Raw genomic sequence first — 22,137 nt, forward strand, 5'->3', positions numbered from 1 at the left:
ACGCCAAGGATATGAAGTGCCTTAATTGCCAGATGTTTGTTTGAGATGGATGCACATCAAGTTTTGACTAACTCCGCTGGGCAAGAGCCACTGTCCTTTTGGGGGCAGAGGCTTCTACTAAGAGGAAGTTATAAAATAAAGTCTATATAAAATAGTATAAGCTCAAAATTAAAGCTAAGCCACGCCGTGAGATTTCATTGTCACGTACTGGCCATTTCCTATCTTTGTACTAGCATTTAAAATACTAAGCCCCCACCCCCACCCCAAATTCTGGACACCAGATCCTTCATCCCGTAACCTGCTGAGCACTGCCCTGCTAACGTGCAGCCCCAATTCTCTCTCTGCCAGAACTCAACCCATTTTCTTCTTGAAATCCTATTCTTTTTCTACTGAAAAATGAAGTCCACGTGATTAACTCTGGAATAGACAGCGTGGAGTTTGCTTTTTTACCTTCAGTGCTGGGCTTTTTCATTTCGTCCACCCTGATTAGTTTCTTTCTCACTCTGCGAGTGGAGTTGACCAGCTTGTGTAACCTCTTAAACTTCACCGAATCCTCGGTCTCATCATCCGATTGTTCTCTTGACTGGCAAAGAAACAAAAGAAAAGTTAATCAGATAATTGCTCCGGAGCTCTGCTCTTGCAGTCAGCGTGCGCTCTGGCAGTGCTGCAGCGGAACCTGGGGCACCAACCAATCTGCCCAACAGGTTCCTGAAGCTCCACCTACCTACCATCTTAAGGTCTAAGGAGTGGAGAAGCAGGTCCTAGGCAGCAGGACACACACCCTTGCCCTTGACCGGCATGTGGTGCATTTTGTCTCCAGTACTTGCCGGTGCCCTGTCGGGAGGACTCCGCAGGACTCTCTCTCCAAGGCCGGCCCTGTAATTCCAGTTTCACTGCTGTGGTTTGGGCCAGGCTCTCCTCTGTCTGGCCCATCAGGACTTGCTGTTTAAACGTGGTCACCAACTACTTCTCCAAACCAAAATTCTATTGACTGGTTCCAGTCCTCCCCGAAAATCAAAACCAGCAGGGCAGGAAAAGGGAAGAGATGCGAAAAGCCGCCTGCTCTGTCACCCGTGAGGACCTCCTGCCACCTCTCAGCCATCCCTCCGGCCTCTCCCAGCTCCTTCCAAGAGCTCCCCAGGCCAGCGTGAGGACAGCCCCTGCATTCCTCCGCGAGGGACAAGGGAAAAAGCTGACCTTTTCAGCCATACACTACAGTCCATATTCCCCAGCATCCCATTCCGTTTTGCAGCGATTCAAGTATGCTCAGCCCAGCTGTTTTCCCTCAAGTATCCAACATTACAGAGAGAAGAAAAAATTTCTCTCCGCAGCAGTGACCCAGGCAAAAAACAATCCTTTCCTTGTGAACCAAATGAGGGTTTTGCTTCCAAGTCCGTTCCAACATTCAATATGCAGCTTCCTCTGTTTTATCTGTTCAAAATGTAGAAAACCCCAAAGACGTCTCCAACGAAATGGGCTGCCGCGTGGCCGGGCTCGGCATTCCCGGAGCGCAGAGCCCTGGCAGTGCGCAGGCGCGGCACACCCTGGGCAGCTGGTGCGACTCCAGCTGGTACTGCACATCCTGGCAGCAGCTTTCTCTCCATTTCCTCAAGCCCATTCCCTGAAGGAGCAGGGAGAGGGCTGCCTCCACTGAGATCCCGGACACAAACAAGCCACATCTCTGAGCACGGGTTCAATATGGAGACTTCCCCCCAAGAAATGCACTTATGAGTCGCGACGTTATGGATGATAAAATAGGTAACCAAGAGTGAGCACAGCACAATTCAAGAGGAAATGGGTAGAGATTATATGAATTGCTTGGGTATAAAACTGGTGCATGTCCTGAGTCTGCACATATTTCTGCAGCACTGCGGCTCTGCGGCAGGGATCACTACAACCCAGTTCCTGGCCTCCTTCCTGGGGCTCCCAGCGAGTACGTTCTCCCTGCACGACTCTAGGCAAATCATTCACCACTAAAGAATAATGATTACCACCCATCAATGACAAGTCATCAGACAGGGGTATTTCTCAGGCTTCCCTTCTGTGAAGAGTATCAATATCCATGGTAAATTTCCCTAAAATTCCTAGATAAAATGTTGCACACACACCTCAAAATTAAGGTTAACTACTGGTTACCTGGTGATCAAGAACAGAAATTAGCCCTAGCCAGTTTGGCTCAGAGGATAGAGCGTGGGACTGCAGACTGAAGGGTCCCGGGTCCGATTCTGGTCAAGGGTACGTACCTCGGTTGCAGGCTCCTCCCTGGCCCGGCCCTAGTTGTGCAGGAGGCAACCAATCGATGTGTTTCTCTCACATCTATATTTCTCTCTGTCTTTCCCTCTCTCTTCCACTCTCTCTAAAAATCAATGGAAAAATATCCTCAGGTGAGGATTAACAATAAATAAATAAATAAATAAATAAACAAACAAACAAACATTAAAAATAATAAAAATTGCACCCCCAGATATTGGGGGGAGGAGGCTATATTGCATGCTGGTAATTAGGCTTACTGCATTTGGCCTAAAACTCAAAATATAAGACAATTACAAGGAAATAAATATAGCTCCTACTCTATAATGATATTGTCTGGTTTTAATTTCATTTTTACTTCACTGAATTGTTATGTACAATGAAACGGTTGCAGTGGTCAACCAGAGGAATGAGAACTTGGTCAACCCTCTTTCTGGGTAATTGGCACCTGAACAAAACCACAATGCATGGAATTACACGTAAACATGTAAAAACATTCCGCCTTCTGGATGTATCTCAAAAGCCAGGCAAATCTAATAGAAGAATAATCAACACTAGATTATAGAAAGTCTCTGTACATACCAACAGACAAACCTAGAATAGGTATGTATGTCTATAACCCTCACATTAAAAAATTCTGAAAGTGAAATAAGCATAGGTTGTTTATAATCAAGATATAGAAAGCTACATTAGAGGATAAAAATCACTGATGTATTATATATACCTCACACCTAGCTTGGGGTTGCTGGTGAGTGGTGGTGGTGATGGTGTGTGTGTGTGTGTGTGTGTGTGTGTGTGTGTGTGTGTGTGTGTGTAGGGGATAGGGGAAGTAAAAAGAGAAATGGAATACAGAAAGAAAACAAAAACCTTCAGTCCACAAAGACACAAATCTTAAATAGGAAACAAGCCATCAGAGGGAACTTTTCTGGGAGAAATAAAAAAAAGTGAAACCAGGACAACAGATTTAAAGGCAAAGACACTCCCCCTCCCCCCTGCTCCTCCAGTCCTAATTTCCTCTGCCCAGATTCACTGTGGTGAAAAATAACATATTCCAGGTACTTATTTAATTGCTTTCACATGGCCCATCTACTTTTAAGAAACAGAAGCTCTTTAGAACTTTGAACTAATGGTTATTTTTCTTTAAAAAAATGAAAATTTTAGAAGTGTTTGCCTCTGACAAAACATAAATCAAAGCAACCAATAACTTTCTTTTTTCTAAATATATTTTTATTGATTTCAGAGAGGAAGGGAAAGAGAGAGACAGAAACATCAATGATGAGAGAGAATCATTGATTGGCTGCCTCCTGCACGCCCCCACTGGGGATCAAGCCTGCAACCTGGGCATGTGCCCTTGACTGGAATCGAACCCGAGGCCCTTCTGTCCGCAGGCTGATGCTCTATCCACCAAGTCAAACCGGCCAGGGCACTGATAACTTTCTTTGCATTGCCATGTTTTTAATACTAGACAAGGTAGATGCAACACAATCTGTATGAAGAAAAATGTGAAATAAAACCATGTGTGTGTGTGTGTGTGTGTGTGTGTATACAGAGTAAAGTCTATATATATTTCTTCTTTAAAATAGAAAAATCTCTTAAGTAGCCTAGAAGTTACTGAAGTTGGACAATGAATCCCAACAATGTTTTTTATTGAGGTGTTGACTTCTCACTTCCTCCAGAGTCCAGAGGAAAAACAATTGTGAAATATTTGCCTTTAAAAAGTTCTCTCCAGCTGTTTTAAAATAAAGACTGTAAAAGGCATGCATTTGTTTTAAACTTAAATTTCTTTTAAGCTTAAATTCCTCATTTCATGTCTCTCCTTTTACATAAGCAATGTGTCACTTCCCAAATGCTGGAAATAACATATTGTGTCTTTTGTGTCTTTTTATTCAGAAAATATACCCAGATACGGGGGTGTGAGAATTTACAATTTTTAAAAATATATATTTTTATTAATTCCAGAGAGGGAGGGAGAGGGAGAGAGAGAAATAGCACCAATGATGAGAGAGAATCGCCGAAACCGGTTTGGCTCAGTGGATAGAGCGTCGGCCTGCGGACTGAAAGGTCCCAGGTTCGATTCCGGTCAAGGGCATGTACCTGGGTTGCGGGCACATCCCCAGTGGGAGATGTGCAGGAGGCAGCTGGTCGATGTTTCTCTCTCATCGATGTTTCTGACTCTCTATCTCTCTCCCTTCCTCTCTGTAAAAAATCAATAAAATATATTTAAAAAAAAAATGTTTCTAACTCTCTATCTCTCTCTCCCTTCCTCTCTGTAAAAAATCAATAAAATATATTTAAAAAAAAAAAAATAGAGAGAGAATCATTGATGGGCTTCCCCCGCGTGCCCCTCACTGGGGTTGAGCCCGTCAACCAGGCCATGTGCCTCTGACGGGAATCGAACCTGGGACTCTTCAGTCTGCAGGCTGACGCTCTATCCACTGAACCAAACTGGCTAGGGCTACAATTTTTTTTTTAAATTAAGAAATCTTCCTGCCGGGAGGAACTTAGTAGAAGATGAAGAAAATCTGCACTGTATACGAATGATTCCAAAATAAATTCAGAACTATTATAAGACAAGTTTTAAATAAACTACAGTAAAAAAAAATGTATATATTTTATATACATTCAAACACGAGATGGTCTCTCCTCCCCTTCCCTGTCCTGCCCCAGGACAGAGTAATAAAATAAACTTTAATTTGCTCATCTTCTAAATGAGAAGGTGAAAACTCAATCATCTGCATAAAACCCCCCACCTCTAATCCTTTAGTAGAAAACGGCAATTAATGTATCCCACCAAAGGATGTGGAAAAGTGGATTTACAATATTATGAATACAAACATTTGATTTCCAGCCTCTGTATTGCAGATTTTTCCAACAGAAAGCCCATAGGGCTTAACGTTTAATTACTTTGGCTAATGCTATATGTAGTAATTCTGTGGTGAATGCTTAAGTGTTTCATTTCTGGTTTCCATGGCAACATTACATCAGATTGCAGACAGCTGGCTCCACAGTTTTAAACCATAACAAAGTGACCAAGCCAAAGCACAAAACTATAGCTGCTTTAAAGAGATAGTACACCATTGCCCGCCAGGGTGCTGAATGAGGAACCTAGGGGGCCCTTTGGCTCGCAAAGGTGGGTGGAGCCTCCTTCCCTCTCAGCTTCTTTTGGAACATGTGCGTCCTTGACACATCTGCAATGTTCTAATAGGAAAGACACGGAGCCAGCGTGGAGGATTTTTTATAACACAGCTACATTTTAAATGATCGGAAAAAAAGGAACACGATTAACAGCATCTGTTGATACAAACATTTGTGTAGTGGCGCAAACTCTCAGTGTCCCCTCGCTGTTCAATGTGAGCCTGTCACTGCAGGTCGGTAAACAGATACTTCACTGAACCCTGTAACTACAATTCCTGCAACTCTGACGAGACAAATAAATGCTTTCCGAAAGCTGCATGGCACAGCGGTGCAGGCACAGGCGTCATGGACTGTCATACAGGTTAACGCGACCTTGCAAGGAGCAACCGGAACCCTCTGGGGATAGCTTGAGACCACACTGAGCACAGGATTCCCACCGAGCCTTCTGAAGAAACACACTCAGCTCACTTCTCCAGCTCCAAACACCCCTTGCAGAGTCTCAATTAACAGCCACACTAAGTCGACTTATCTCCCCCAGAGGTAGCACATACCACTATAAGATACGTAAGCATTTCTGAAAAGTCTTCCACAATTGGAAATGTATTCACCTGTGAAATTCACACAACCCTGTCTGGTTAACCCAGCGCGCAAGCAGACACGGACGCTTCAGCCTCCGAGGTCCGCTTTATCAATGGCATTAACCTTCAAAGTTAAGAGAAGGCAGCCGATCGGACGCAGCTTTAGGAAAAGCAACTGCAAGGCTGTCTGAAGGCGTCCTCCCGCTGAAAGCCTCCACAACTGACAACTGAGTTCCCACCGCTGGGCACTCCATCCCTCGCATTCTCACTGAGTTCTCAACATAATATTCACTTTTCTCCTGCAAAAGCGATGCCTTGTTATTGGGTGAGCAGGCTAGGAGAGAATGCTCGGAGTTAGAAGGTAGGGAAGTAAACAAGAGGAGAACAAATCTAGAGGATTTGGAAGCGAAAAAAGCATCAAAGCAGGAATAATCCAAGAGCAATCCAGGGCTTTGCCTTGAATTGACAGAAAGCACATTTTCCCTTCTGCATGAAACACACCCAGCGAACTTACCGGCTTCGGCATTGAGCAGGCTGAAAGGGTAATTTGGAGCACGTCCGGCACCCCCAGCCCCTCCCCACTGTGAGAACGTCTTCACTCTCCTTCCCTCAACTCTGATCTCAAAGTGAGGATTAGGCAACTCTGGAACATGCTCCTCTGGAATTACATGATCAGACAGGCTCCACCGGCACAGTTTAGGATCCGAAAGGGGAAAAAAGCGAGGACACTGGATTCAATTAGCTGCCTTCTGCTTGCGGAGTGCCCAGTTCCTCGCTAACTGCATAACTTGTAAGAAAGGCATAAGTCATCGGCTCTAAGCAAATCTTCTATTCACCACAAGGAAAAAAGGGAGTGTTGTACGTGGCAAACAATCCCTGTTTTCACTGACGAAGGCTCCCTGACCTCCCGCTGGCCTCCAGTTCCTTAATTACTGTCTATGGAATTCCAGAGACAGAAAAAAAGAACGCGAGAAGCTGAGCAAATCCGGACAAGGACCAACCCGTACAAGTGACTGGACTGAGAAAAGATCTCTTTCGCAGATATTCTTTTAAACAGCCCGAGAGAAGTAGTCGCGATTGAAAATAGACACCGTCCAATGGCTATTTTTGAAATTCCTGAATTAAAACTTATGATTTTGGTTTTCTCCTAGAGTTGCCACTTTCTCACTCCTTTTTCTATTTTAACCACGGGCGTCCATGTAGGACGGTTTCCCCTCCACGGTCACTTCTAAAACTGTCTTAACAAATTGTCCTGACAATCCTCTCAGAGCAGCCGAGTTCTCCTGTTTTCTAGAAATGGGAGCAACAAGCACATGCTGTCAATTAAGCAGAACGCCGCCATCTAAGCAAACAGGACTGAAGACCCCTATGAAGTTTCTATGTCATGGGCTGCCAGGCGTGTCTGTATTTTGAGGGTTTAAGTCATTCACTTGGGAAAGCCGTACATGCCCACTGCACAGCATGAGCTGCCCACTCCCGGTGCCTCTCGCATTGTGTGGGTCTTTCCTTAGGTATTATGTAAAGTTCCCTCTCTTGGAAGGACATTACACAACACAAATACACTCAGGTTTCCCATGAGGAGATCCCAGGCTGTGCCACTGTCCGCCAGAGGTCACCCCCTTTTCCTGGGCACCTGTCCTGCTCATTCCTTGGGGCCCCTGTGGCATCTCTCACTCTTCAGCAAGAATCCCCCAATTTTCTGCCCCAGAAATGTTTCCTCCTACCCCTTATGGGATTTCCTATTACTTCTCCCCGCAAGGGCTCGCCACACCTTCCCTATTCTGCCGAGTTCCCCATTTCACAAATCCGTTCACCGACACCGCTCTGGTTTCACATAAGCCACCTTCCCATTGCCCTGTGAGAGCCCACATGTGCCACCAAGTGTGGCAGGTGCTTTTTCGACGACGTGTTCTTCCAACACCCGTCCACACCAAATGCTCCCAATTCCCAGGCACCATGCCAAGTATTTAGACGGACGATCTCATTTCACAGACGGTAAATGGCGGAGGCAGAATCCAAGACTTCATGGCTTTGCTCCTACACCTCCCACCTCTACGTGGGCTTTCTTCACCCAAGCCTGACAACCACACTGCACGCAACATTATGCTTCAAATTCCTTAACACGGTCAGCAGAAGTCCTTGGTTGAATTTGCTACTTGAAGAAAACTAAGAAAATGCGGATGCCCCCATGAGAGTGGGGTAAAGAGAAGATGGAAGCCCAAGGTCTTTGGAGCTGGAACAACCTGGGCTTAATTTCTAAGTTCTCCAGCCAATCACGTCACTTCTATGGGTCTTGGTATCCCTCCATGTAAATGTGGTCAAATCACAGTTATCTTAGTATGTTGTTTGAAAACTTGTCTATGTATGATCGACAACTAGAACTCAGTAAGTGCTTGCTGCCTGTTACTGATTAGAACTCACACAAGACCAGTTTCAATGCTTACAAATTGCTGTTTTAGGTGCTGAGTAAATAGCAAAGGCAAAGAAAACATGTGAAAGCTGGTGATATGGCCAACATTTGAGGTTGGGTCTGAAAGGTAGATTCTGAGCAGACTTAGGAACTAGAGTCTGGCCCCTTATGCCACTGGTGAACAGCACGTGCCTTGGACATGTTTCTTAACTTCTCTCCTTTTCAAATAGGCAGAGAGAAACGTCCTGCATGCCTGAGAAGATGAAAGATGACCTTTAAGGTAAGTACTGGAGCCTGGTAGGTAGCGAAACCTCTATCAGTGTGAGATCTACGGGAAGCTGGGCAGTAACTGAGCCAGGCTCTGTGAGGAAAGTGGAGGGAAGAACCCCTAGAAGCCAACTCCTCCCAAACACCCCTTTTTAACCATCACGTGGGCACCCAACACAGGCTCGTCTTTCAGAAGATGGGAAGGTCCACAGGGACAGGGAGCATGTCTGTCCCCCTCCTGGCATTTACAGTGCCCGTGAAGGCCTCACCGCGTGGGCCCTCACTGCATATGTGCGTCATCAATGTGGAATGAGGAGGTTTAAACTCTCCGGTCCCGTAGCTCCCAGCCCTTGCTGTGCATCAGAATATACTATGGGATATTTGAAGGACTAGGTGTGGCCAGACCTCTCTGGAAAGCTTCTTGGTGGAGGGAAGGTGGATACAGCAGGGACAAATTTCATGAGGACAGGGTATGACTGGTCTTGCTAATTGGATGGTGGACTTGAGCTTGCCCATCACACAGTAGGTGTGCAAATTTGCTGAGGACAGACTTAACTCCTACTGTTCATTGTTCATTAGTTCCTCAGGACAAAAGTCCAAAGGACTTATCACGAAACATGACTCTGCATGGTCAGAGCCCTACCCTTTTTCCCAGGAACTCTACTATGCAGATCCTATGTGGAAAGGGCCTGTTACTGCTCCTGGTTCTTATCCTCTGACCATCTCAAATACCTAGGCTCTCACATGCCTGTGTACCTTTGTGCTTGCACGTTCCCTTTTTGGAAATATCTCTGACCACCCCATCCACCTCCCGAGCTTCTACTCATCCTTTAAGATTCAGTCCCACATGCCACCCGCTCTGGAAAGCCTTCCTGGCCTTCCTCCTCATTTTCCTTAGGCTGTGTGGTGGTACAACAATCTACACAGGCTTTAACATAGGACTTAGTGCAAAATATACTTAGCCCTCCACTAAACTTCTTGAGGACAATGAGCAGTGTCATATTCATTTCTATATCTGTATTTTAGTAAGATTTGTTTATATTTCATTGCACATGATATGTATTTAATTATAGGCAATTTGGGAAATGCAGAAACACAAAACAGAATGAGAAATCACTTATCCCCTTGCTCAAATAGAAAAAGTACTAATATTTTAGGTTTATGTCCACCCACTTGTTTTATACACACACACACACACACACACACACACACACAATACACTCTTGTTTTTCTATACTTTGTTTTGCTTTTACAAAAAACAATGACCTCACGTTCTTTAGCTGCTCCACCTCCCAAGGTCACTATCAGGGTCTCCAAAGCCTCCCTCACATAAAAACACAGTGTAAATAGAAATAAACTGCTTATAATTGTGACCTTCTGGGCCAGTGTGACTCAAAGGGTTTTCTTTAGAGAAACCCTGAAGCTCTCAATAAATACTGTTCAAACTGTTTTATAACCTGCATTTTAGAATTTTGAACATTTTCCTATGTCAACAAATATTCAACAATAAAATACATTAATAATTCAATAGTAGTCACAAAAGTATCCCATAATTTAAACAATATCCCCACCACTGGATATTTGCATGTTTCTAATATTTCAATATTATAAACAATGCTCTGATGAACAATATACAGTAAATTTTCTAAGACATCTAACATCCTTTTTATAGAACAGATGGTTAGATTATAGTGTTGATGGGTAAGTGAATGGGTATTATCTTTAGGTCTTTTTAAAATATTTTTTCATTGATTTCAGAGAGATAGGAACATCAATGATGAGAGAGAATCATTGATTGGCTGCCTCCTGCACACCCCCCATTGGGGATGAGCCTGCAACCTGAGCATGTGCCCTGACGGGGAATCAAACTATGACCTCCTCGTTCATAGGCCGACACTCAACCACTGAGCCCTTTTGATACACATTAACAATCTGCTCAGAAAAAGCATTGTATTATTTTTTTAATGTCAGAGTAGTATTAAAAGAGCGACTACTTCCCCCACACAATTGCCAACACTGAACATTACAGTATTCTTTTCCACTTAGATAAGTAAAAATAGTAACTGTCTGTGCTAATATTTCCTAATTGAAACGAATGAATGAATGAGTGAATGAATGAATGAATACAGTGAATCAAGAATGCAGTATAGAAATATGTGTAAGTTAGCTTTACATGAACTTACAAAGTTTTTACTCTGGGATGAGAGCCCAAGAGAAATTCAGAAATATGATTCATACAAGTCAACTGTGATACATGCATGAGAGGATCAAAGAGATATGGGGACTGGGAATGTGGAAGAGTTCAGCTTTGGCTGGGAAATAGAGATGCTTCGGTGAGCGGAAGGGCACTTGCCATAGGTGGGGGCATTCCCTTGTTCCTATGTGAGCCTAGATGTCCAGCCTTTAGGTGGCCCTGTAGCCCCACTCCTTTCTCCCCCCTGACCTGTGATGCCTATGTATCTGGACAAAGGAGAGTTGGGCTGATGCTGTTGCCTTATAAACAGCATGTGACAGCAATCAACAACAGCTTTAAGCCCTTCTTCTCCAAACTGGGTTTCATAATCTCTCCAACATTCCTAATCCCCTTCCACTAGGCCAAGAAGTGATGCATTCAAGGTCACTCCCTACCTTGGGGCAGCATCCTGGCTCCGAGGAGGCATGTATGTTCAAGATCAGCCCCTCTGTCACCAGTGGCTGTGGCAGGGGCCTCCCAGTCACAGCCATCAGGTTAATGTTATTCGTGTTTATAAAATAATTCGTCTCGCTCTTTAAAGAAGCCAGAATTACTTTAAAAAGTGTTTATGAGTTGTCCGAGTAATAAAATATGAAACACATTGCGGGGATTTTTTTACTTATTTCACAAAGGATTAAGGGAAGGACTCATCTGTTTAGTGAGAAATATTTTGCTCATTAGCTGGTGACATCATTGCCCTCTGAAATGAGAAGATTTTTGTCAGCATATGGGGGAAAAAAATGAGATTCCATTCTTCTCCCAGAGGTGTAGTGTAACACTGAAATAATTTTTCTGGCAGTTTCAAAATTAACTAGTTGTCACCAGATCTGAAGGAAGAGGAGGAGGAGGAGGGGGCGAAAGAGGAGAAAATTATATGATACTTTTATTTGTAAAAAATATGGGAGAATCTGAGGTAATAATACCATCCCCTAGGAGACAAAGAGTTTTCAGCACTTAATTCACTTAGGAAACTGTTTAAAAAAAAATTCTAAAAGCAAAGGAGCAGCAAATGAAAGCTACCTTCCACAATAACCTCTACTCTATTTCTTAAACTCATGAATGGCTTTTAATCACCCCCAAATAATGTTGTAACTTTCCCCATGAGGAGAAGAAAGATTATATAAGACTTCAGGAGCCCTACAGCCAACCAAGTGTAGAGAAACTCAGAATGCAGGTAAGCCCCCACCACAATTCTGCAAGTTATCTTGGGGCAGAGCAAATGTCTTTCCTTCTCCTTAAAGGGGAGTGAGGAGGAGGAGGAAAGTGGAGGAAAGAGAATGGACTTTCTCTTCACTGGGTAAATCTTTGGAAGATTTCTCTGCTTGAGATTATGTCACCCTGTCCAGAGGTCAGAGAACCCAGTTGTTCATATAAAAGGTGAGTTAAAACACTTGGAGTGCGGGAAACGAGTTAAGTCGGCTCGCGTGAATTGCGCGTACTCCGCGGGAGCCGTCTTTAACTCGGTTCATATAGATTTGCGGTGGAGTGCGGGAAACGTGTAAACTCGGGCCGATTGTAACTGCGTATTACCAAATATTTGTTTGTAATCCACCCTTTTGGTGGATGGAACAAAACCAAAAGACAGAGCCATCTTATATTTTGGCGGGAAATTCACCCGCACTCCAAGTGTTAAGGTAACAAAGAAGTGGGAAGGCAGTCAACAGCTCTGGAGGTGCCTCTGATAAGAGGAGGTTTAGTGTTACCTAAAGCAAATCTATTGTGTCAGACTCCAGCACAACAGCAAACCCACTCATTCCCAAGGGCATTCGATCTTCACATAGTCCGTGCTATGGAAAAGGGATGATTCAGAAGGGGATTGCCAAGTAGGGCAATTACATAGGCGTTTGAGGATCCAGTTGCTGGAGCTGATGCAAGTTTTCATCTCAGGAGCGGTAAGTCTCCTATGGGATTGGGTGGTGTTCACAAAGTCACATTGCTTTTACGGCATCTCAGACTGACTGGTTTATGGATCAGGCATGATGGCTTCTTGGACAGAACTGCCAAAGAGCCTTGCCTAGGCACACGACGTGTAGGAATATAGAGAACTGATGGAGCCACATGGTGGGAGGAAAGGTGCAGACACCAGTTCTTTCCTCCCATCAGAATGAGGTCACCAGATCAGCACAGTCATCTGTTGAAGGTGGAGGCAGGTGAGCCAATGTCCTTTCCTAGAGTCATAAACTATAACCTTAATGGAATTCTCCTTTGGTTTGTAGAGTAAATAATAAGCAAATTTACTTCAACTGAATTGCTTCAATAAGCAAATTTACTTCAAATTATCGAAATTCAGGCTGAATCCTTAGAAAAGGAATCAGAGTTAGAGAGGTTGTTTGTGGTTATCTAATGGGCAAAACTATCAGGTCTGTGATGACTGCTGAAAACTGAACTATAGAATGTCCTTCACAATCAACTAATATATATATTAGTGAAATTAGTGAAAGTATTCTACCAAGGGCCACCAAGCAAGGAAAAGAACTTAAGGGAATATAATAAACTTTAAAACTCCATGATCAAGGTAAGAAACAAATTTCTGAAGACCAGTGGAAAAGGCCCTCACTTTTCCGATAGCCAAATGGGTGGGAATCTTGAGAATTATTTCCTATAACCTCAACTCTGGAAAGAAGCACAAAACTGTGTGGCCTTTTTTATATTTTTCAGTGAAAATGACTTCAGCAGAGTAATGAGTGAAGAGGGGGAAAGTCAATAGGATCAGCCTGATTGAAATAAAGTCTCTAGAAATTCACTGGGAACTGGAGAGATGAGTTAAGGCAGACTGGCTATGCCCCACCTGTTCCCCTATCCATGAACTAAGCAACTTGAAACATCATAGTACATTTAGCAAAATCTTAGGTGAGAGAAGGCAGTGCGCAGGTATCCCAAGGAGGCACACTCTCCACCTCAGAGGGTTTCCTCCTTCCCTGCCCATTCCATGAGGCTACAGCAGTAACAGACATAAATGGACCACAAAATAAAGCCCTCCAATGTGGCTTGAAAGAAAGAAAAACAACCTATTGTCAGATAACATGGCTAAAGGTCAAAAAGTAGTCCTCAGTTTATCAGCACAGATAGAAAATTTGATCCAAGCCGCTCAGGCATTAAAGGCATGACAACTATTCAAACAAACTAGAGCAAGGAGGAAAGAAAAAAGAGAGAGAAAACACAGAAAAACGTAAAGACCTTATCTTTTAATCCCATCTCTCTAGCACAAAAAATATATATAACTTAAGGAACAGGAAGAAATTCCTAACAGTTGTTTCACTCTATAAAACCTTCTATATATACAAAAGCCTAAGCGACTGTCTGACTGTTTGACTGGTAGCTATGACACACACTGACCACCAGGGGTCAGACACCCAACACAGAGGCATGGAAACATGAAACAGACTGATGAATCTCAGAGGGAAGGGGGGAAGGGGGGAGGGTGGGAAGAGATTAACCAAAGTTCTTATATGCATACTAGAGCCCTAGTGCACCGATTTGTGCCCCAGTGGGGTCCCTTGGCCTGGCCTGTGGGGATCGGTCTGAAACCAGCTCTTTGACATCCCCTGAGGGGTCCCGAATTGCAAGAGGTCGAAGGCTGGGCAGAGGGACCCCACCAGTGCACGAATGTGTGCATCAGGCCTCTAGTAATTTAATAAAAAGATGAATTCAATGAAATGAGACCTCAGAGTTCAAGATAAAAAACATGAATATATATTTTAAAACTGCAGTCATAAGAAAATAGAGGGTCAAAAGAACCAATTACAGCAATTTCAATTAAATTTGTTAATAAGAATGAACAAAGAAGTCAAAATACTGGTATAGAGAAAAGCAGTATTATTTAAATCCATTTTCTCTTATGACACAAGTTTTAAGATTTACGCAGCTCTTTTCTTAGGCCTTTGACCCTGCTGCTCCCTCTACCACAGGGGTGGGGAATGTCTGGCCCCCAGGCCCTATAAGGCCCCTGAAATCATTTGGTCTGGCACTGCCAAGGCATTAGGGGTGAGTTAATTAAATGTTTGACCAAATACAGCAGGCTAATTTCTAAGTCGATAATTGTATATGGCCCGATATCCAATGGCCCTTGGCAGAAAAAAGGTTCCGCATCCTTGCTCTCCCTGACACACGTTCCGCCCAGGTCTCCTGGTGAACTCTTACTGGGTTTCAGCCACCTTCTCTGGGGAGGCTTCCACACTCCCCTCCCAGGGGCTTAATGGACTTTCTGTGTGTACCTATTGCACTACATACTAGTAGATATATCCCAATTAAGGTCCCACTCACGCTACCTTCTTCTTAAATACAAGCTCCCTGTGTATAGGGACGGGCATGTAGTAGGTACTAAATAAATGCAAAATGTATGCGAAATGTATATGTAAAAGAATACTCAAGATGACATTCTTTCACCTACACTCTGGTAAGAAGTGTCCTGTTACAAACTAAGCAGGCAATGCTGTTAGCATCATACTAGTAATATCGTACAGTCAACATTAGGACATCGAAGGGTGTGGTCTGGTACAACAAGGAAAAGGGACAGAGAACAGAGGAAGGGGATATTTCTAAAGAAATTATCTTGTGAATAATGTGAATTCATATTTGGTTGTATTGCTTTTCAAAGGAATGACTGACTCTAGTGATAGGAGTTTTGCTATAATGGGAAACTGTGGTGACTTAAAATTCAAATGGACCTAAAGGGATGGGCAGCCTGTGACTTTAATACCTTAGCTTAGGTTGGGGAAGCCCTCAGTCAGGATCCTACTCACGAACCCCCTAGGGCCTGGGCATCTCTCCAACCCATCCGTTACCCAAGGTCTGTCATTACAGCAAAGGATTTAAGGAGGAATTAACATGTGATGAATCAATAGCATTAATCAAGTGATCAAAATCCTCTCTTATCGCCTACCTCCCTGAGGTTACTCCCGAGATCAAAGTAAGAAACTGGCATTGCAAATCTACATGCCAAACCTTAACTCAGACTACATTACAATCTACACTTAAGATAAAACCAGCTAGCAGGGGAAATGTGGTATATCCTGTTTGCTATTCAGGTACTGGGTTGAACAAATGAAATTGCTCTGTTTATAGTTCAAAAGCTAGTATCTCTGGTTCCTAACGTGAGAAACAACAAACCAGACTGTATCAAACGCTATCTTAAATTTAAAATTTTTCAAAAATAGCTACCCTTAGCCCAGCTGGTGTGGTTCAGTGGTTGAGTGTTGATCCATGAACCAGGAGGACACGGTTTGATTCCCAGTCAGGGCACACGCCCAGGTTTCAGGCTCGATTCCCAGTTAAGGCATGCAGGAGGCAGCAGATCCATGATTCTCATCATTAATGTCTCTCTCTCCCTCTCCCTTCCTTTCTCTGAAATCAACAATAACATACTTTTAAAAAACTGCTACGCTCAAGTAATTTTGTCATTATTTATCTTTATTCATATGGCCCTTAGTATGTGGAAGAGGGTCTGCAGGCAACACCTTCAACTATTCATATGGCCCTTAGTATGTGGAAGAGGGTCTGCAGGCAACACCTTCAACTCCCTGTAATTGTGCAAACCAGTGGAGGTAACAGAGGTACCTGGTTAGCTTGCCAGGTGCAAAGAACCAAATTTCCAGTTATTTCTGGGGTCGCTTTGAGAGTGCCTTTCAACATAACAGGATAGAAGCCCACACCCACACCTTATTAGCACTATATGGCCCTAGATGATTTCAGTACAATTAACTGCTTATTCTTCCCAAACAGTACTCCTGAGGCCAAACATGCTTACTGAAATCATACCACACTAACCCCTAAGCCCACTTACACAATACTACCTTCTGAAATAGAAAATAAACTGATTACATGATTGGTAAAAGCATAACCAAGTAAACATGCACTATTTGCATTAAGCTTCTGACAAGTCCAGCCTCTCTGCTCAGTATAAGCATTGCTACCCTGTTAATGGTATGCACAAAAATAGCACTATTACGGGAACTCAAGTATTTTAAGAATAACAGCTCATGGAAAGGTAGAATATCCTCACGGAACGTACTAGAAGCCGACCCTCCTTGATTACTTTGGCCATTTCATCCTTGCAACACCTATACGGGATAGATATGCTTGCCCCTGTTTTCCAGGGGAGGGACTGAGGCACAAAGAGATGAAGCAGTTTGCCCACAGATGCAGAGTTAATAGATGGCAGAGCAAGGGTCTGAACTCAACATCTGACTCCAGTCTGTGAGCTTAACCAGCTCCCTCGCCTACCCACGCTGGCGAACGCCTGGTTTTCCCAAGACCAGAGCCTCCTTCTTGTCTAACTTTTTAAAATATGATGATCATAAGCACTCACAGCAAACACACGCCTCAAACTTTGGCCCAGGGGCGAAGGCTGGGGATGGGAGGGTGATGTGGGAAATGACAAGTCATCTAAGCAGTGCTTCTCAGTCAGCTTCTAGCTGGTGTGAACACACTTACTTTTCTCAAACACTTCTCTGTGCATATTGTTCCATGGAATGAAAGAGAATTTTATTTTACTATCACTTTAATCTCAAAATCACTTTTATTAAAATTGAGAGCAATATTTCCTCCTGTACATTAGCCAAATTTTTTTAAATGTCTGAATAATCATCCGAAGGCTTCAAGTATGCATTTAAAGACCAGGATCAACAAAAGTTACTTCTAACACAGTTACATTTAGGAAATTTAGAAAAGTGTTGATTATTGGAGCCCAATGAAACAAAGCATGGTATAAAGAACTGCTGATATCCCAAGGCAAATTGTAAATGCCCTCAGGCAAATTATTGCTGGGCCATATTTCTCTTTCTCCTGGTCATGTTACAAGTCAAATGATTAAAGCTCTTTCTCTGTTCAAGAAATAAAGAGCCAGCCCTGGCCGGTGTGGCTCAGTTAGTTCAGTGACGTCCCATGCAACAAGAGGTCACAGGTTTTTTTTTTTTTTAATATTTTTTTATTTTTCGCTTAAAGTATTACAAAGGGTATTACATAAGTGTCCTTTTTTTCCCCCCCGCCCTTGACACACCCCTACCCTCCCTTACCCCCCAGTGTCTTATGTCCATTAGTTATGCTTATATGCATGCATACAAGTCCTTCGGTTGATCTCTTACTCCCCTCCCTCCTGCCCCCCAACTCTCTCTGGCCTTCCCACTGCAGTTTGGCAATCAGTTTGAGGCAGCTCTGCCTCTGTATCTATTATTGTTCAAAAGTTTGTAATGGTCTTTATTATCCATGAATGAGTGAGAGGTCACAGGTTTAATTCCTAGTCCAGGCACATGCCCGGTTCTTGGGCTCGATTCCCAGTAGGGGGCGTGGAGGAGGCATCCAATGGATGTTTCTCTCTCTCTTTTCCTAAAATCAATAAAAACATATTTTTAAAAGTTATTTTAAAAAAGAAGAAATAAAGAGCTGAAGAACACATCTAACCATCCTAAGTTTAGTCCTAGCTAATATCACCATCACAGCTTCAACAGCAGAACCATTTTCTAGCCCCTATCAAAACTGACCTTGCCAATCAGAATCCTTTAAGCTAAAATCCATAGCGTAAGAATTAAGGGGGGAAATCCTGTAGCACCCTGACCAGTTTTGCTCAGTGCTTAGAGCATTGGCCTGCGGACAGGTTCGATTCCTGGTCAAGGGCACATTCCTTGGTTGCAAGTCCTATCCCTGGCCCCGATGAAAAAGGGTGGCAACCAATCGATGTGTCTCTCTTCCCACCTCTACCCTCCCCTCCACTCTCTCTGGAAAAAAAAAAATCAATGGGAAAAAATATCCTCGGGTGAGGATTTAAAAAAAAAAATCTCTACCAAAAGAGATATTTTTAAAAAGCCATTAAAGGCACAGTTTATTCAGAAATGTAAGTTATTTTTATGCTTGGAATTTACCCTCTCTTAAATGTTCTTACAAAACACAATAATATAAGAGCCTAAAAGTAGACAGATGGTCATCCGTTTTGTGCAGATGCCTTTACTGAACCTATAATGCCAACTCTAATACTGTGGTATAGGTTAATTTTCACATAAGTTATCCATTCAGTAACTATTCACTCAAAGTCAGCAAGAATATGAAAATCATGTATGTTTTCAATTGCTAAGAATATCTAATGGTGGAAAAAAAATTGTATATTCACCATGTATTGTCATTCTTATGTTTTATTTTTTTAATGTTTTTATTGATTTTAGGGAGAGAGGAAGGGAGAGGGTGAGATAGAAACATTGATGAAAGAGAAACATCAACATTGATCAGCTGCCTCCTGCACACCGCCTGCTGGGGATCAAGCCAGCAACCCCACCATATGCCCTGACCTGGAATGGAACTGGTGACCTTCTGGTGCATGGTTCAATGCTCAACCACTAAACCATACCAACTGGGCATTTTTAAAAGTCTTCTTTAGGAATCTTCTTTAGGAATGCCCCCCAATGGAGAAAGCTAATGATATTTCATTTATATTTTCTTTTAATATCTTTGAAATATAAAAATAAAACAAGATACATTTTATTTTATGGACAATGTCTAGAAATTCACCCTGTAAAAGAAACATACTCAACATAAACACATGAAGACTAGCCAATCTTTTCAAAATCTTATTGGACCCAGAACATGTAACAAGGACACCTTGGATACATGGACGACCTTCAGAGGAACAGAAGGACACGCCACTCTACTCCGCAAGGGGCACCCCGTGAGCACGAGCTCTGCTCTTCCACATTCTGCACGAAGTGACTGAACCGTTAGCCTTTTCTTTGGCCATAACAGAAATTAAGCCATTCACTGTAAGAACTATCAAAAAAGTAACTTTGTGGGAGGTTCTCCTGGACCTCAGCCTGTTAGCTCTTGGGAAGCTCTAGGTTAGACGAAGGCTATGGCCACCTTTCCCACCAAAACACTGAACCTGAAATCTCTGGCTTAAAGACAATGGCAGCTAAAAAGGCAGGTGAAATGTCTCCATAAGCCTAAGTAAAATGACTTCTGGTAAGACACAAGTTTTTGGTCATAATTTTAGAAGGCTCCCAAAAGATTGAACAATCTTGCATTATGCCACCCAAAATATCTCATAATATGGGGATATTTTAGTGGAGACCTTGAAAGTCCTCAATCAAGGAAACACTTAAAATAGTACTTTGTAAAAGGAAGAAATGGCCACCTGGTATTCTGTCTCTCTGTTACCCAGAACTTTAAACACAGTTCAATCCCTTGGCTCCCCTGTAGCTCAGGCCACGTTAGTGGCAAAGATATATTTAGAGTTGGAATGAAAGGCTCTAAAGAGATGCACACACGGATGTAAGGTATTATTATAACACCGCAGTTACGACATTCGTATAGCATTCTTCTCACAGATCTTTTCCAACTCTGAATTTCCCCAAATGTAAAAGTGATCAGTTATGAAATGATGACTGGCTTTACAAAATAACTCAGCTACAAAATATTTCACCATGGTTGCTTCATCCTACTAAAGAGCTCCAGACACAGAAACACAATTCCAACTTTTTCTGGAACATATTCTGGATAAAGCAAAACAACGGAACGGGACCAAAACAGATGTTTACCGTTGGCTTCTAACAGTTTTGGCGCTTTACTGGCCTAATTGTCACTTTAATTTTTTTCTTTATACATTACATGTTTTAGAAGATAATTTAAATAGCATCGTGATCAAATAATTTACCATTTGACAGTTTCTCGTGTTTCTTCACTGCAAGCATTTTCATCACTATTTAAGCACCAGGTACAGGTCACCGACTCTTAAGTACCAATTTTATAGAAACATAAAAACTATGATTCACTAAAACTTACGCCTAGGGAAAAAAATAAACCCCAAAGATGGAGAGCATATTTTCTTTAAGCATTTTCTTAACCAGACGGTAAACTGAACCTCCAGGCACGAAGTTGAAAGCTTAAAATAAGAAGTCTTATAACCTTTCCCCTGCAGGAGGCAAATGAAAACAAAATTTACCAAAATAAAATGAAAAAAAATTAAAACAAACATTCAGATATTTAACAAGGAATCAAGGGCTCGATCAGAAACTCTTTTTTTTTAACAACTCATACACTCACGACAGAAGTTTATTATTAACGAAAAGCAGCAGAGAACTGATTCTCTTCTGGCAAAGAGAAAGCTATTTTTCACTTCCCTTGGTAACTATCTTTAGTACTTTACATTCTTGGAAACCAGGAATGTGACCATGGATGTATTGTGAAGCAACATGCAATTATCTAATGCCAGCTATGGGGGTGGGGAAGCCTATAAATCAATGCAAATGAAATCCTAAAGCAGGACAGACATCAATATAGGCATTGAGGTCTGGTGACAAAGGCCTTATGATCCCCGAAACTTCCATGGCCTGGGCATTCCAGGCTATGGCCAGTGGGCTATTTACATCTCAGTACAGAAAAGAATCGATAGAAAACTGAAAAACCCTGACTCTTGCACAAAAGATAATCAAAGCGCCTAACCCATGGCGGCCGTAGTAGGACACAGGGGGAATTATCTGAAATTCATTACTCTGTTATCCGGCAAATCCAGAATAACTGAGAAGGAATATTTTGGATGGAGTTTCATTCGAGTTTCCACAAAAACACAGGACAGACTGAAGTCAGGGTAAGAGGGGTGATTTCAGTGAAGGATTTCAGTGAAGTTCAAGCGAACTTCAGTGCCAACCATGGGTGGCTGTAGTAATGAGCAGCGTGACTGTAAGTGACCATGAACAGGGTGACTGCAGAAAGTCAGCTAGCAAAATACACGGGGTCAATAATACAGTTTCAGAAAACTCTCTCCATTGCTGAATAGCCTGTCTTTTCTACATCCCTCAGCAGACAGGGAAATCATCCCCAGAGCTTCTGGAAGATTGTGCTGAATTGGAGGGAGCATATGGTATTCCTGGCCCTTTGTCCAACTAGGCTTGGCTGACTTTATCTTTGATGCATCTATGAAGAAAGTTTGCTAAAAAAGCAATAGTGTAAGTGTGTCCATGGCATCTTGAGTCTCTGCAGGGGTGACTTTAACACTGCAGTGTATGTATGCCTGTCTCTTTCTCCTTCATTCCACCTTTGGAAGCCGAATGTCGAGCACTATGCCTGGTACACAGCAAGCACTTCGTAGATATCCCCCAAACAAACAAACAACTGCTCAAGGAATGAAATGTCCACCTTTTAAGAAGAACCCATTCATTCTGACAGTTTACACCGAGGTGATGGTTCTGGTTCACCCTCTGAAAGAAGTCCAACAAACCAAGGGTTTAATCTCCAACATTTACAGGGAACTCATACAACTTAACAAAAGGAAGATAAACAACCCA

At 42.7% G+C, this 22,137-nt stretch overlaps 1 protein-coding gene across 17 annotated transcripts in view; it reads right to left on the reverse strand.

Annotated features, from left to right (window-relative positions):
• Positions 1-22,137, reverse strand: part of SASH1 (SAM and SH3 domain containing 1) — a 290,860-nt gene that overhangs the window by 34,292 nt on the left and 234,431 nt on the right. For 15 of the 17 annotated variants that reach the window (XM_023750149.1, XM_023750155.1, XM_023750156.1 and 12 more), the window contains one exon: positions 451-583. In XM_023750149.1, coding sequence (XP_023605917.1) covers positions 451-583 — 133 coding nt within the window. Of the gene's footprint in view, positions 1-450; positions 584-728; positions 1,094-6,477; positions 6,703-22,137 lie in introns of those variants that run through there. The other 2 variants (XM_023750161.1, XM_023750162.1) reach the window with 2 other exon arrangements.

The sequence above is a fragment of the Myotis lucifugus genome, unplaced genomic scaffold, assembly GCF_000147115.1.
Source record: "Myotis lucifugus unplaced genomic scaffold, Myoluc2.0 scaffold_11, whole genome shotgun sequence".
Lineage (NCBI taxonomy): Eukaryota > Metazoa > Chordata > Mammalia > Chiroptera > Vespertilionidae > Myotis > Myotis lucifugus.